The sequence below is a fragment of the Aulonocara sp. 'chitande type north' Nkhata Bay genome, linkage group LG9, assembly GCF_057382095.1.
Source record: "Aulonocara sp. 'chitande type north' Nkhata Bay isolate Kocher_YH1m ecotype deep benthic linkage group LG9, A_spYH_male_GT1.1, whole genome shotgun sequence".
In the NCBI taxonomy this organism is placed as follows: Eukaryota; Metazoa; Chordata; class Actinopteri; order Cichliformes; family Cichlidae; genus Aulonocara; species Aulonocara sp. 'chitande type north' Nkhata Bay.
This window is the reverse complement of record NC_141352.1, coordinates 22510709-22525568: the sequence shown is the minus strand read 5'-3', so window position 1 is coordinate 22525568 and position 14860 is coordinate 22510709. Positions and strand designations below refer to the sequence as shown.

At 43.1% G+C, this 14860-nt stretch overlaps 2 protein-coding genes across 5 annotated transcripts; one reads left to right on the top strand and one right to left on the bottom strand.

The window, feature by feature from the left end:
- Positions 1-345: 345 nt before the first annotated feature.
- Positions 346-6592, bottom strand: abcf2b (ATP-binding cassette, sub-family F (GCN20), member 2b). Of its 3 annotated transcripts, none has more exons than XM_086306554.1 (15): positions 6303-6592; positions 5404-5554; positions 5086-5298; positions 4346-4528; positions 4087-4258; positions 3073-3168; positions 2889-2991; positions 2599-2694; positions 2336-2455; positions 1837-1926; positions 1644-1754; positions 1502-1564; positions 1256-1384; positions 973-1176; positions 346-894 (listed from the first exon to the last, which is right to left on the bottom strand). In XM_086306554.1, the coding sequence occupies exons 2-15, from the start codon at positions 5540-5542 to the stop codon at positions 775-777; spliced, it is 1839 nt and encodes a 612-aa protein (XP_086162680.1). In that variant the 5' UTR covers positions 5543-5554; positions 6303-6592; the 3' UTR covers positions 346-774. The 3 variants fall into 3 exon arrangements, with proteins under 3 accessions (XP_086162680.1, XP_086162679.1, XP_086162681.1); XM_086306553.1 differs by having other exon boundaries at positions 6352-6589; XM_086306555.1 differs by lacking the exon at positions 6303-6592 and adding an exon at positions 5824-5952.
- Positions 6358-13643, top strand: chpf2 (chondroitin polymerizing factor 2). Of its 2 annotated transcripts, XM_086306552.1 has the most exons (5): positions 6358-6475; positions 7827-8066; positions 9536-10100; positions 10188-10370; positions 11879-13643. In XM_086306552.1, coding segments are annotated over exons 1-5 (2265 nt in total). In that variant the 5' UTR covers positions 6358-6473; the 3' UTR covers positions 13154-13643. The 2 variants fall into 2 exon arrangements, with proteins under 2 accessions (XP_086162678.1, XP_086162677.1); XM_086306551.1 differs by lacking the exon at positions 6358-6475 and having other exon boundaries at positions 6504-8066.
- Positions 13644-14860: the final 1217 nt, after the last annotated feature.

Genomic DNA, 14860 nt, shown 5'->3' with positions numbered 1-14860 from the left:
GCTGCATCCTGGTAATGCACTGACCTCCGCTTTCTTTTATAAGTAGCCCTCTTATTATCAATTATGCCAATGTTTTAGGGTGTTTGTTTGTTTTTTGGAAAGTTTAGCCATTTTCTGCTACATCAGTGAGCCTCATTCAGTGCAGTGTAATGGCTGTAATATAACATATCTATGCAGCCATGGGGCTCACTCAGGACCCAAAGCAACTTCTTTAATCCCTTCCAAGCTTTTTTCCCCCCTGTTTACACATATGTAAAATAGTTTATTTTCCTTAAAAGCTTTTGGTTTTTTTGGATACAAACACTGTATTCGTTACAATTAACAATAAAGTCTTCTCAAAGGAAGTTGCTGTTTTTTAATGTTCCGTTTATTCAGACAAACTTATTGCATTACATTGTTAAATAAGGCAGAACTGTAATTTTACATGGGGGGAGAAAGAAGTCAATTTTTTAAATATAAAATATGACCTAAAAGCTGCTGCATACATGTTGGGATAAACAGAACGTGGAAAAATAAAACTTTCCTATGAAGACAGCACAATGGAATGCATTCCAAAATGCACCGAGATGCTTCGGGTGAATCAGCCAATCAGAGAACAGCGGAGGGGGTTTGGGTCATGTTCAGCACGGTGCAGCACTGTCAAACCGATGGAAATACAGTACAACATGTACAAGAGACCGTTTTAGTTCTGGCTTGGACGTTTCCTGCTCATCCCTTCAGGAGTTCGCAGGTCAAATCTGATGAGATAAAGGAGTGGCTCAGCATGAAGCTCCTCTAGATGTCATGTGCCTGCTGTTTTTCGATCTTTGATTTCAGATGCTCTTTGTATGCCAGGATGTCTCTGTTCCACTTTGTGATGGTCTGCTTCTCACAGACCCAGATCTCTTGAGCCACCTGCAGGAAGGGAGACCATTAGTACAGCGACACTTCTAATCAAGGTCTAATTGATTGCTTTAAGTGATCAGTCCATACCTGCTGAATTAGCCTGAAGTCGTGGCTGACTAGCATCATACCACCCTCGAACTCGTTGATCGCTTCTGCCAATGCATCAATAGTCTCGATATCCAGGTGATTAGTAGGCTCGTCAAGGAACAGCATATGAGGGTTCTGCCAGGCCAGCCAAGCAAAACACACTCTGCACTTCTGACCATCTGACAAATTTCTGATCGGACTGACCTGGAAGATGTTTCAAATGTTAGAATGGTAGAGAGGAGACAAAATTAATAGTAGTTCTGGGAAAGTATCCCCTTCCTACCTGCTGTTTCCCAGTTAGACCATAGCGACCGATGATCTTCCGCATCTCCTCCTTTTCTTTGATCTCAGGGAAACACTTCATCATGTACTCCAAAGGAGACAAGTCCAGCTCAAGCTGCTCAGTCAGGTGCTATAGAGAAAATTTTAAAAACCCACACGTTTATCTTTAACTGTACCAGCCACCGCCAGTGTCTAACGCCATGAATCAGATGGAGCCTGTGCAGTATGTTCAAAAGATTTGTTTTACCTGGTGATATCTGCCAATCTTGACATGAGAATGTTTGCGGATCATACCATCAGTAGGTAGGAGCTACAGAGACAAGAGAATAAACCTCATCACTCTGAAATCAACTGGGAGTAGATCTAAGCTGATGATAAAGATGCCTTACCTCTCCCATAAGCAGCTTCAGAAGTGTAGATTTCCCAGCTCCATTGGGTCCCACCAGAGCCACTCGCGTGTCCAAGTCAATACCAAACTCCAGGTCTTTATATATGTACGGCTAAAGGAAACAAAAATCACTAAGTGTGCCAAATAAATCCATATTTTAAAAGGAGGGGAAAATATAAATGCATTATACTCACTGTATTCTCACTGTACTTGAAGCTCACATTCTGAACCATGATAACAGGAGGAGGAATCTTCCCACAGGGAGGAAAATAAAATGACAGAGTCTGTGGGAAACAGGAAGGGTTACTGCTAAGGTGGTAGGTTTCACCACTAACCACAGTCCCTAAAAAACACATACATTACTGATCCAGAAGTTGGAAAAACAACTGCCTGGCTGCAAGCTGAGCAACAGTTTCAAAGGTTGTAGAATAGGAGGCAAAACATTCCCTCTTGTCAAATCAGCTCTCATATTAGATTCAGGAAACCCTCTTCCTGTTAAAGGGAACTTCTTCCTTCCCACTGTCACCAATTGGAGCTCCAAGAATAATCTGATTGACTGGGTTCTCTCCCCGATATTTCAGGCTCTTTACAGTTTAAACTGGCTTGTGACAACCATTGTTGTGAACTGATACTATTAAGTTAAAAAGAGAAAAAAAAAAAAAGATGAAATTTAATAGGCCACAGTTACTGTACCTTGTCATTCACGACTCTTTCAGTCAAGCCTGATGCAACCATCTTCTGCAGAGTCTTCTCTTTGCTCTGTGCTTGTCGTGCCAGTTTTGCAGAGCCGTGACCAAACCTGGCTATGTAGTTCTAGAAAATTGGGATACAAAAAAGATAATTGAGTGCAAATGTTACTGTGTGGCTATAGCAACAGTAACTGCTTCATAAAAGGATGCCTAAGTCTCTGTACCAATCAGGCAGTGACACGTGGCCACATGATGTCCCTTTTTTACCTTCATGTGTGCTATCTGGTCCTGTTCCCAGTTAAAGCGCTTCATCTGGTTCTCTTCCAGTTCCTGTCTGGTCTTCACATACTGGTCATAGTTACCCTTATAATGAAAATAGATTTGCACTGTCATCCAACAGGGTGGCACACATATATTTAGTAATAGCCTGCCTCTGGTTTCCTTATTCAGCATTATGTGATTACATGTATAGCAATCTATTCATGATACTTGGAAGCCTACAAAGCATGCTCAGGGTGTTTTCTTTTCTGGCAGTCACTTCAGCTGCATGCCCTTACCGTGTAGTACTTCAGTTTCTTCTGATGCAGGTGGATGATATTGGTACACACACCGTTCAGGAAGTCTTGAGAGTGTGAGATGAGCACGAGGATTCGCTTAAACCTGACAAAAACCATCAAGTTGATCAAAAATGAGTCTTAATCCATATCCGACTTAAATGAAGGAAGCAGAGGGAAAACTTACGACTTAAGCTCCTCCTCCAACCACACGCAAGCATCCAGGTCCAAGTGGTTAGTGGGCTCATCCAGCAGCAGCATGAAGGGCTTGATGAACAAAGCCCTACAAAGATGTCAAACAGCTGAATTTAAAGCAATACTGATAGTTTGTTTAGATTAACTCCTCAAATCTAAAGCTCAGAACTAGTCTTGAATGCTTGTGCTTTCACATTTTAAAATTACAAAAATCCCTGTGCTTTGTGTGCGATGGATGAAGATCTTCAGGATCAAAGATCTTTAATTGGTCTTTCTGTACTTTGAGATTTACACCAGGACATATATCCAACTCCAGCAACTGTGTCTGAGTGCACACACAAGTAATATGAAATGTGTTCTTGAAGCACCTTTATTATGAAATGAGCAAAACAATAGGATTGTTTGTTTTGGTTCAATATTATAGTGAATTTGAATATCAATTTCACACTAGTTTATCTCCTCTCCACATTATAACACAATATTGTATAGGCAGGGCACAATGAAGATCGAGAGACAGGAGAGATATTTTACACAAAACAGACTGAAATGTTAGGACTTAATACCACTCTGGCTATCATGCCAATACCCTATTAGTCATCCAAATGATTCCATTGTCAAACCGGAGATGCTAGAAACATGATAGTCCCCAGTCTGTGTCACTCACACCAGATCTACTGAGACCACTGTTGCGTTTCTTGTATTAGGGCAACACGTTACACATCACAAAGGGTTCATACTGCTACCTTAATGGATACATTATCACCTCATCCCCCTCCCTGTATTGGTTATCGTGACTACACAGAGGAAATTATAACTTATGCCCACTTTAGTTTCCTGTATCTACCATACAGGAAACTAAAGTGGGAAGTCAGGACACAATGCTACAGTTTGCTTTTATCGTGTGCGTTTTTCTGTCATTTGGACAAGGGACACAGGATCAGTCGAAAGCTGGAGAGACGAGGATGACCGTAACTCAGTGGTACAGTACTATACGAGCTGTGTCTACCTGGCCAGAGCAACACGCATCCTCCACCCTCCACTGAAGTCCTTCAGTTTCTTCTGCTGCATCGCAGTGCTGAAACCCAAACCGTGGAGGATCCGAGAGGCTCGCATCTCCGCCTTGTCTGCATCCAGCTCCTCCAGACGCTCATACAGCTCCATCAGCTTCTCACACTCAGCTGTTTACAAAAAAAAGGCATTTATAATATAGCTAAAGCATAATTAGAGAGATTTTTCAACTTCCTGCAGTTTATTTGAACACTCACAGTCTTCATGGGCAAGTCTTTCTGCCTCCTTCTCCAACATGATCCTCTGTTCATCCACCTCCATGACACACTGCAGAGCAGTCTTTTCGCTGGGGGCCATCTCTCGGGTCAAGTGGTAAATATCTATGTGCTCTGGAATGGGAATCTCACGATGTCCGATGGCTGACAACAGCATGGATTTTCCTGGCAGAAAACGGGAAAATAAATAAATAAATAAATAAATAATAGAGAGAAAAATGTTTTGTGGGATGTGATATAAGAACATTTGACAAATGCAAGCTACACAAGGAAGTGTAGCAGAACCAGTGTTGATAAGAGATTCCCTACTGGCCACTCCCATGGGCCTCAGGTGGGCCATAAAGCTGCCAAGATTTCTGCTTCAACTTTCTAATGCTTTTACACCCTTCCATCTGAGGTGTCAGTCACCAGCATCTTTCTCTCATTGGTACTTGCTTCAAATCCTTAAAACTCAGGAAGGTTTAATTTGGGTTCCAACCATTTCATGTTGTCATTTCCCTGTCATTGGTTGAAGCCTAATGTCAACTTTATATAATTCCTGTAATATGAACCCTTTAATATCATCAGTTATTCAGGTTTTTCCCTTTGGCCTAAAGGGCCAGATGGCCAAATGAAATACTAGGTTTTGAAACAGCTGGGGGGGGGGGGTTTCCTTTTGGTTTCTAATGTCTGTGTGTTTAAAGTCTTAATAGAAACATACTGCTCCAGGATAAATTAGTTACCTGTGCCATTAAGACCAATGAGGCCATAGCGTCTGCCTGAGTTCAGCTCCAGGCTGGTGTCTGCAAGCAGCTCTTGACCATGGAAGGTGAGCGACAGGCTGCTTATATGGACATCAGTGCTGTTAGGGTGGGAGGCAAGAACACCCGTCACTGCCCGGGCCTCCGTTTTCCGCAGCTCAAACTCATCCAGCTCCTTTGTCAAATTTTCAACACCTATCAAATATATTTAAAGAAAACAAGAGAGCTTCAGTTAGAAAATTTACCACAGGCTGACAAATCCAGTGAGCAATCAGTGCTTTTCCTCAGTCATCTTCTCACCATTGCTCTCTGCTCCATTAAGCTGGGCCTCTTGTTGTTCACTCTCCTCATTTACTTCTTCAGTTTTCTTGGTGCGCTGGCGAGCTTTGGCAGCCTCCTTCTTCTTTGCTGCTTTCTTCTTAGCCAGGTCAGACGGCATGGTTGTGCAGTGCTACATTATAGGAAAAGAAAAACACAGAAATGATATGGATGAAGAAGAAACTAAGACCAAAATAGAATCGCAGTGTGTCAGGAGAATCGTGATCATAGGTTGTTTAACGGTTTCTCAATTTTCCAATTGGTCTTAGTCTACCAGTTAAATGTCAGAATATAAATAAGGGTAAAAATGACTAATCGCTTACATAATGAGGCGCCAGGACCAACCTCGGTACACTTGCCTGTTTACCATAATGTTAAAAATGTGCCGGTAATTGAACTCACCGTATAACACCATTTTACAGATTACATTAAAAAGTAGGCTAACTTTGAGTATAAAGGCCTAAAATGTCTAAGGACAACTAAATGACAGTAATAGCGGGGATAATGCTCCCTCCCCAAACCCGCATTTTGTTTCCTTTCAGTCCCACCTGCCCGCACGTTGGGCTTTTTGCGGTATAACGCATGATAGCATAGCTGTTAGCAGCCTACACGTCACACTTTGTCATTTCACAGTTAACCAACCATAATAAATATCATGGTCTAAGGAGCCCAGAGTGTCAAACATAAAAAGTAAATCGTAATAGTTTTTATAAGCCGGCTATTTAGCGCGTTAGCCCCTTAGCTAAGCTAACAACGGTAGCCAGGCCTGAGCAGCTAAAGCTAACTTGACGCAGGGCCCCAAGTAGCTTCGAAAAACTCTCAAATCGGCTAACTAGAGCTCACCCCCACATCTGTGTTTATCTTAAAATAAAACAGCTTACATGTCATACAACCGTGGCAGCTCTCATACAGTGTTATTCCCTCTCTTACCTAAATAATGAACCACTGTTCTCCTGAACACACCGACAGTCTCGTGTCCACTTTCGCCGGGTGGATGTAGCCGCTCGCCAAGCCGCCAGACGGACCATATATGGTCAAGGAGGGCGGTGAAGATGTAAGTTCCCTCCTCTTCTCGTGGGACTGCAGTAAAAATGTCCCTTTACCCATCAACTGAACCTTAAATTAACTACTAAATAAGCCAAATTTATATATTTTTTAGGTAGAACTAAAGAGACGGCTTATGAGTTGAAAACTGGCACTGACTAATGGGTAGATATTGTATTTATGAGGTTTTGCCATCCTAGTAAGGCTTCTTTTGCCCTCTTATCACTAAGATGTTGTGTTGATACGTATCTAACACATTCGTGCGTTCAATGTGATTTTCTAGGAGGAATTTATTTTTAAGTACTGCTTTCACTAAGAAGAGATCTGCCGGTAGCTGCTCAGTCGGGGGGTGATGCTGCGGCAGCACTCGGCGGTCGGTGATGAGGTTGAAGAGGGACGCTGTTTCAGCGCTGTCTGTGTGGCACTCGGATTTTTTGAGGAAGTCAGGAAACTGACGGAGATGGGCGACAATGTGCACGGCTGTGCTTCGTAGCTTTCCCCCCCGGTATGAGCTGTGTTACATGGGATCTCCTTCGAGTCAGCATTCGTGGAGATGGATCGTCGTTTGTGTACGGAAACAACGGACTCGACGCTAGCTCGCTAGCTCGGCTCCCTAATGCTTTCCTCTGGTGGAAAACGATACTGTGGAGTTCATACTTCCGAGTATTCTCGCTTCGGGTTGTCTTTTATTACTGGTAACCAGATAAACGGTTAACTTTACTAGTTCATCGTCTAGCTGCATTAGTTAGCTGACTTTGGCTTCTAGCTAACGCCATCCCAAACTAGTTAAGCTAATTAAGGTAACGGTTAAAAAACCACCAGAGTAACGTTACACAATTTTTATGACAACGACATTTCTGAGTTTTTCTTCCCTTTTTGTTATCTTAAAATTTTGACTCGCAATGACTGTTAATCATGCGAAAATATCTGTATGCATTTCATCTTTCAGATGAACAAAGTGCTTCATTCCGGTAGCTTTACAGTTTGGTCATCTTCCGTTGTGACGTTGGATTAAAAACGACATTTCTTGCATTTGTCAAACAAAAAAACATTTAAAAAGTGCTGTAACATGTAACGTTTAGATTTAATCATTCGTTATAGGCTGAGTAGAAACTTCACTACCTCGCTGAAAGGGACTGGGAACAGACTTTAATTTTAAGCCAGTTTTCTGTCATTTTCTTTACTCATTTCGGTTCAGATTTATCAAAGACGTGTTAACATATGGCAGGAGTGTTGGCACTATCAGTGCTCTAGTTTTTTGTTGTTGGGATTTTTTTTAAAAAATTTTCCCAGCACAGCCACAATAAGTGTAGCTCATAACTGCCAGGGATGCGTCTCTCCTCATTTTTGGCCCTGTTCAGGCCTGCTTTACCCCTTATCCTGGGGCTGTCTCTTGGATGCAGTCTGAGCCTTTTGATGGTGTCCTGGACCCAAGGAGACACGGAGGACTCCTGTGGAGATGAGCTGGGCAATGGCAGGCGGTTTTTGGGTGGGGGAGAGGGCCACAGAGATTCAAGAGATGGAGCTGGAGACGCAGACTTTCAGCCACGCATAGTGCCCTATCACAAGGACCCAAACAAGCCGCACAAGAAGGTCCTCAGGTAAGTGCGGGAGGTATGGTCCCTGTTTCCAGGTGCTTAAAGAAGGATCACAGGAAGCATTGCTCGACTTTTAATTGAAAGAAGCTGGAGACTTTTTCCACACAGTGTGGATTTGCATTTAGTTAATTCCCCATTTTACATTCTTACATTTAATTCCCCCCTGCAATGCTCTCATTGCACTGAGGGGGGTACAGAGAATAAGTGACCTGTAGATTACAGATTATGCCACAAATTCCTTCAGAAAACTCACTGATGCAAAAGATTGCATCCATTTTCTTTTTTCAATTTTATTTCTTATCTTTTTTATTTATTTCTACTGGCTCTGATAGTCATCCCATAAGGATGATCAGGTTTTCTCTGTCAGTACAACCATTCCTTGGAATAATCTCCCAGATGAGATCTGATTGGCCAGCTCACTGTGGTCTTACAAATGCTTCTTACAGACATATTTTTAAAAGCAGGCCTCTCCTGTGCTTACACTTTTTATTTCTATCAATCCTCTTTAATTATTGATATTTACGTTCAATTTGATGTTTCATTTGCTTTTTTCCTTTTTTCTGTTGTGAAGCACTGTAATTATTATTGTCATTATTTAGCAGGGTTGCCAATTTTGGAGGGGGGAGATATAATAGAACACCTCATCGATGGGATTTTGTGTACAAATTTAATCCTACTATCATTGAATTTGTTCTTTTTACAGAGATGATGAATTTCAAGCAAATTCAAACTTTTAGAATTTTATGTGGAACTTTAGCTACTCTTTTGAAACTCCTTAAAGTAGCAGGACCTCAAAACTTAACTGACATAGCTTAAGTAGTTCTCTAGATATAGTTGTGTGTAAATGCCCCCACAGAAAATACTGCCCATAAAAGGCTTAAAAATACCACTGACATCATTGCAAAAATATATATTTTATATAGTGTTATTTCAGCTCATTTACTGGTTCTTTTGAAAACATCATGCATGCTCATTTTTACTACTTAATAAAATGTATGATTTACCAAGCCATTCCTAGAAGTGAAGGAGTCAAGGATGCTTTCCAGGGATCATCTGCATACATTTGGATATTAACATTTTGGGATACAATAGGTAGATTATTGCTATAAAGTGATAATAAAAGGGGACTTGGTACGGAGAAGTGTGGGACTCCTGTAGAACACGCAAAAAAAAGGAGATTTGATAACATCCATAGCATAGATTAACATTTTCTGCAGAAAAATTATATATATATATATATAGTGCCAATTCAGATAAAATAACTTGGTATCAAATTCCTTCTTTAAATCCAAAAAGACACCACCTACACAAACATTTCTATCCAATTATCTTTTATTTCACAGCCACTTAGTATCTGCATCACATTAGTATCTTGTGATGGAAACAAGTTCACGCTCATGAGAAGATACTTTTTATGCATCGGTGTTCTTGCTGTTTGCTGTAATTGCTCCCTCTTTGCCCTCTTTCTTCAGAACACGATACATCCACACTGAACTGGGCATCAGAGAGCGACTCCTGGTGGGCGTGCTCACTTCTCGGGCCACCCTCAACACGCTGGCCGTAGCGGTGAACCGCACAGTTGCCCACCACTTCCACCGGACCTTCTTCTTCACAGGCCTGCGCAGCCCCAAGGTGCCTCACGGGATGACTGTGGTTGCCCATGGCGACGATCGCCCGGTGTGGCTGATGTATGAGACGGTACGCCACCTCCACCAGCACTACGGCTCGGAATACGACTGGTTCCTATTAGCCCAGGATGACACGTACATGCAGGCGGATCGGCTGTCGGAGCTGGTGGGCCACCTCAGCGCAGGTCAGGACCTGTATATGGGCAGGGCAGAGGAGTTCATCGGTGGTGAGGAGAAGGCACGTTACTGCCACGGAGGCTATGGCTACCTGCTGTCCCGCAGTCTGCTGGCCCGTCTGCAGCCCCATCTCGACACCTGCCGCAATGACATCCTCAGCGTGAGGCCTGATGAGTGGCTGGGCCGCTGTATTATCGACTACCTGGGTATGAGTTGTGTGGAAGTGCACCAGGTAAAAACACAGACTTTGAAATAAGTAGCTTAATCAGTAGGAGGATTGTCCGCTATATTAATATTTATATGTGCATGTTTTTCGCAGGAGATGACCTACCGTTATTTTGAGCTTGGGAAAAATGCAGACCCAGAGCGTGAAGATAGCCCAGAGTTTAAAAATGCCTTCACAGTGCATCCTGTGTCTGACCCAAATCTCATGTATCGACTGCACAAACGCTTCAGCCACATTGAGCTAGAATGGACTTACCTGCAGATCCAGCAGCTGCAGGTTTGTAATACAGGTTTTGTTTTTCGCTCCTATAAACATTTTTTTCTGCCTGACTCATCACTTCTTAGTCAAAATTTAGTATACAGTTTGTTCTTATTTCACCACACCCTCTTCAGGACCTGAGTCAGTAATTCCTGACTGAAACAATATTTATATGCCAGAAAACCAAGAGAAGGGATGTGGTGTTGTGCCGAGTATGATCTGCCTGAGAAACCTTATGTAACTAAAGTAGCTGCTAATGACAGTTCATTAGAGTTGTTTTGACTTAAGGTTAAATATAGCTTACCGCACCACAGAGCTATAAAATAAGTCATGACTTTATTAGACATAACTTATTGTTATAGCTAATTTTTGTGTATACTGGTTAAAGCGCAAGGAACACTTGATACAGTACAGTACTGTGCAAACGTTTTAAGCCACCATTCATTTACTTACAGTTTACTACAAAAGTGGGAAATACTGCAGCATGCAAACATACATGGAAATATAGTATAAGGCAAAAACAGAGTTTGTACAATTCTAATGGCTTTTAATGCTTTTAATTCAATTACAGTGTGGTTGGAATCATGGTCATGCTGAAAAACCCAAACTGCTGCCAATTAGATATTTTCCACATGATACTGTATGGTGGATCAAAATCTGATGGTACTTTTTTGTGTTCATGATTTGACAAGATCTCCAACACCACTGGCTGAAATGCAGTCTGTATATATTGACAATGATTTAAACCAAAAATGTCAAATTTGGATTCATCACTCCATAAACTGTTTTCAGTTCGGTTAATGTGTAATTTGGCATTTCCTCCCTGTTTCTCTTCCTTAATCAGATGGATAATCAAAAAAATGACCTGTGACATCCTTTTCCAAATCAACTTCGCTCGACTGTGATGGAAAAAACTGTGAGGGAAGGGCCGTAAAAAGACTTGGCTTAGACAAGGCTATTTAATAATTTCATGATGGATGTTGATGACAAGTGTCTGCCCATCTTAGATACTTTGCCCAACATGTTCTTACCATCTTCTTTTCTGCAGGTCATATAAAAGAACCACGGGGGAAAGGGGCTGCATTTTCAAAGGACATAAATAGATGTTAGTTGCTCATCTTGTCAACTCGTGTTTTCTCTTTTGCTGGAGAAATGATCCAGTCTAACTCCCTACATTCCTCACGCAAGACAACAACTTTATAGGAAGCAGGTTTTATCACAACAATACAGCGTTCCCCTGTGGGTTTAACAGCCTGTCACTGAGGATGTTAAACATATCAGGTTATGTCATGAAGCACACTTTTAATTAACATTTACATGATCTGTGTCACCTGTCAGTTATGTTGATTATCTTTAGTGATAGTTGGGTTGCTGTGAATTCTTTTCCTGTATGCTCTGCTAATAAAGGAAGAATGTTTCATTTATATTTTGAGAATTTTGAAGCTCTTATCTCCTGCATTTTGGCTGTAGGTGACATATTGCTAGACACCTCTGATGCATTTCAAATTTTTGTGTGCACTCATCAGATGCAGATCAGTAACCTGAGTGACCTGACACCAGAGGGCAAGGCTGGAGTGACGTGGCCGATAGGAATCAACCCTCCCTTCAAACCCAGGACGCGTTTTGAGGTCATAAACTGGGAGTACTTTACGGAAGAGCACATTTACTCCTGCGTCGATGGCTCCCCCAAATGTGAGTTGAGAGGTGTCAACCGCGCAGACGTCAATGCAATTCTAGAGATTGCGGTCGAGCGTCTCAACGAGCGCTACCAGCCACAGCTACGGTTCCGCAAGAGGCGTCTGCTTAATGGGTACCGTCGCTTTGATCCCACACGTGGTATGGAGTATATACTGGACCTCGCGCTGGAGGCCTACACCCAGAAAGGCCACAGCCAGGTCATTGCCAAACGAGTCAACCTGCTGCGACCTCTAAGTTCAGTTGAGATTATTCCCATGCCTTATGTGACAGAAGCGACACGGGTGCAGGTCATCCTGCCTGTCACCGCCCAGGATCAGGACTATGTTGGGAACTTCCTGGACATGTACGTGATGAACACTCTGGACACCCATGACAATGTTTTACTCACGTTCTTGTTCATCTACGATCCTTTCGATGCGCAGAGAGTCAGTCAGACTGACGTGTTTGCTGGCGTCAAGGCTATGATTGGGGAAGTGGAGAAACGCTACGGAGACGTGAAGATCCCCTGGATCAGTGTGAAGACCGAGGTGCCCTCGCAGGTCAAGCTAATGGACATCATCTCCAAGAAGCACCCGGTGGACACACTATTTTTCCTGGCCAGCGTTTGGACAGAGGTCAACGCTGACTTCCTGAACCGCTGCAGAATGAATTCCATCAGCAATTGGCAAGTCTTCTTCCCCATCCACTTCCAGGAGTACAACCCAGCCGTCCTCTACCGTGACCAGCAGCCCTCTGCTGCCTCCTCCTCCGCTGCTTCGGAGTCACTGCGAGACGGCCACTTTGACCGGCACGTCTTCGACGAGGCCTGCTTTTACAACGCCGACTACATGACCGCACGGACGAAGATGGCTGCCGACATCCTGGATAACGAGGAGCTCCTGGAAAGCATGGACGTGTACGACATCTTTGTCCGTTACTCGGGCCTGCATGTGTTCAGAGCAGTAGAGCCGGCGCTGATTCAGAAATACGTGCGGCGGACGTGCAATCCCCGCTTCAGCGAGGACATCTACCACCGCTGTGTTCTCAGCAACCTGGAGGGTCTGGGGTCACGCTCGCATCTGGCCATGGCTCTGTTTGAGCAAGAGCAGGCCAACAGCACATAGAGCACATAGAGCTTGGACTGAAGGACACTGAATGTGATTTTTGTTTCCTTTCTTTCTTTCTTTTTTTAAACGTGGTACTTCTTGCATCCACACACTGAAATTCTCACCCCTGAACAAGGTGGAAAGAAGTCAGGACTGTTTTTGACACTCCAGCAGCTGCAAATAAACCCTCTGACTTATGACTGTGTAACTTTAAACCTGTCTTGTCCAGACCTGTTGAACCATTACTGATGTTAACGTCACTTTGAGAAGCCGTTACTTGTATTCCGGTCGAACAACAATATTTATAGCCCCCCCTTTTTTTTCTTTTGTTTTTTTTAAAGACAATAATAAATTAACACAAGCCTTTATTGTTAGAAATGAATAAGAGGGGGAAAAAACTTGAGCCATAAGTCTTCCTTTTGTGAGGATTTTTTAAGTAATACTGAAACAAGCTGCCTTTTCTTTAAACTTTGTGCTCTTTAAGAGGTATTAAAGAGTGATACTTCTGCTCAGAGTTGTTGCTTCATTCATTCAAGCTCACAGTGTAAAAGGCTCAGTCTCATTAGTCAAAACGCAGCGTGCTTGGACAGTTATTCCTGGAGGTATCTGTTGTCTGCTTGGCAGAGCTGAAGAAAAGCCAGAAAAGATTCTGTGGTCAGTAAAGATGGTGTGTTCACATTCACAATAATGCGTCTTGTAGTGTTCTCAGTTTTCCCAAAAGCTGCGTTACAGAGAGCCCCAGAGGCAGTGAACAGTTTGTTCCAAAGCTGCCTGCTCGTCGCATTAAGTCAGTGAATCTCCACCCCTGCCCGGGCCTCCTTGAGTTTTGGCAAGCGTTCTGCATGCACATCTTTTTTTTTTTTTTTTTGGGGGGGGGGGGTGAACTCAGTGCCCGGAGGGAGGGTCGGGGTCTGCAGCGGCTGAGGTGGTTAACCTTGACATGGCGGTGGTTAAACGGTCTGAAAGGCTTACTTCACTCACCTTTCTCCTGTCGGCTCGGGAGAACAGAGAAGCAGCAGAGTTAAAGGAGCTCTTTCTGAGACGGGAGCAAAGCTGCAGTCAGCATTACAGCCACTGCTGCAGCTCCCCGTTGGAAGCGCCTCCACCTGCTTCCTCGTGGTGAGGCCAGTGAACAATAAAAGGCCTGTGTGCCACCTCTGAGGAGCGCCTGGCTCATGGAAGAAACGAAACCCACCAATGAGGCAGGGCACAAAGCCAGAGTGTACGGCAGGGCTGTGCATTCCTCCCCCCCCCCACCCCGCTTTATTCTGCAGCTAATTGAAGAAACTGAAAAATTCAAAAGGCTTTTACAATGACAGAGCTCACGGAGACTGGATTCCCTGTGATCACGTGTGCATTAGCTAGTGTTTGATTGCAGGGGTGAAAAGCAAAGGAGTTCACACAATACAGAATCACTCTGCTGTTCACTAAGCCAGTATTAAAAGGACACTTAACCCTAACATATAATCCATGCCTTTCTCCTCTGCCCTGTAGTTTAGAGTTCTTTCCATTTTGGATGTATCACCTGTAGAGATGTCAGCCTTCTATTGAATATAATAGAACTTAATGGCACTCAGCTTGAGTTGCTCAAAGGGCCAAAAATTACATTTAAATAACTCAGCAGCTAAACCTGATCATTGGAAAAAAAAGTCACAAACCCAGCGGAAGGCACTTTCTTCAACTGCAAGCTGGGAAATTAATAAAATTTTGAATTCAGGTGAAATT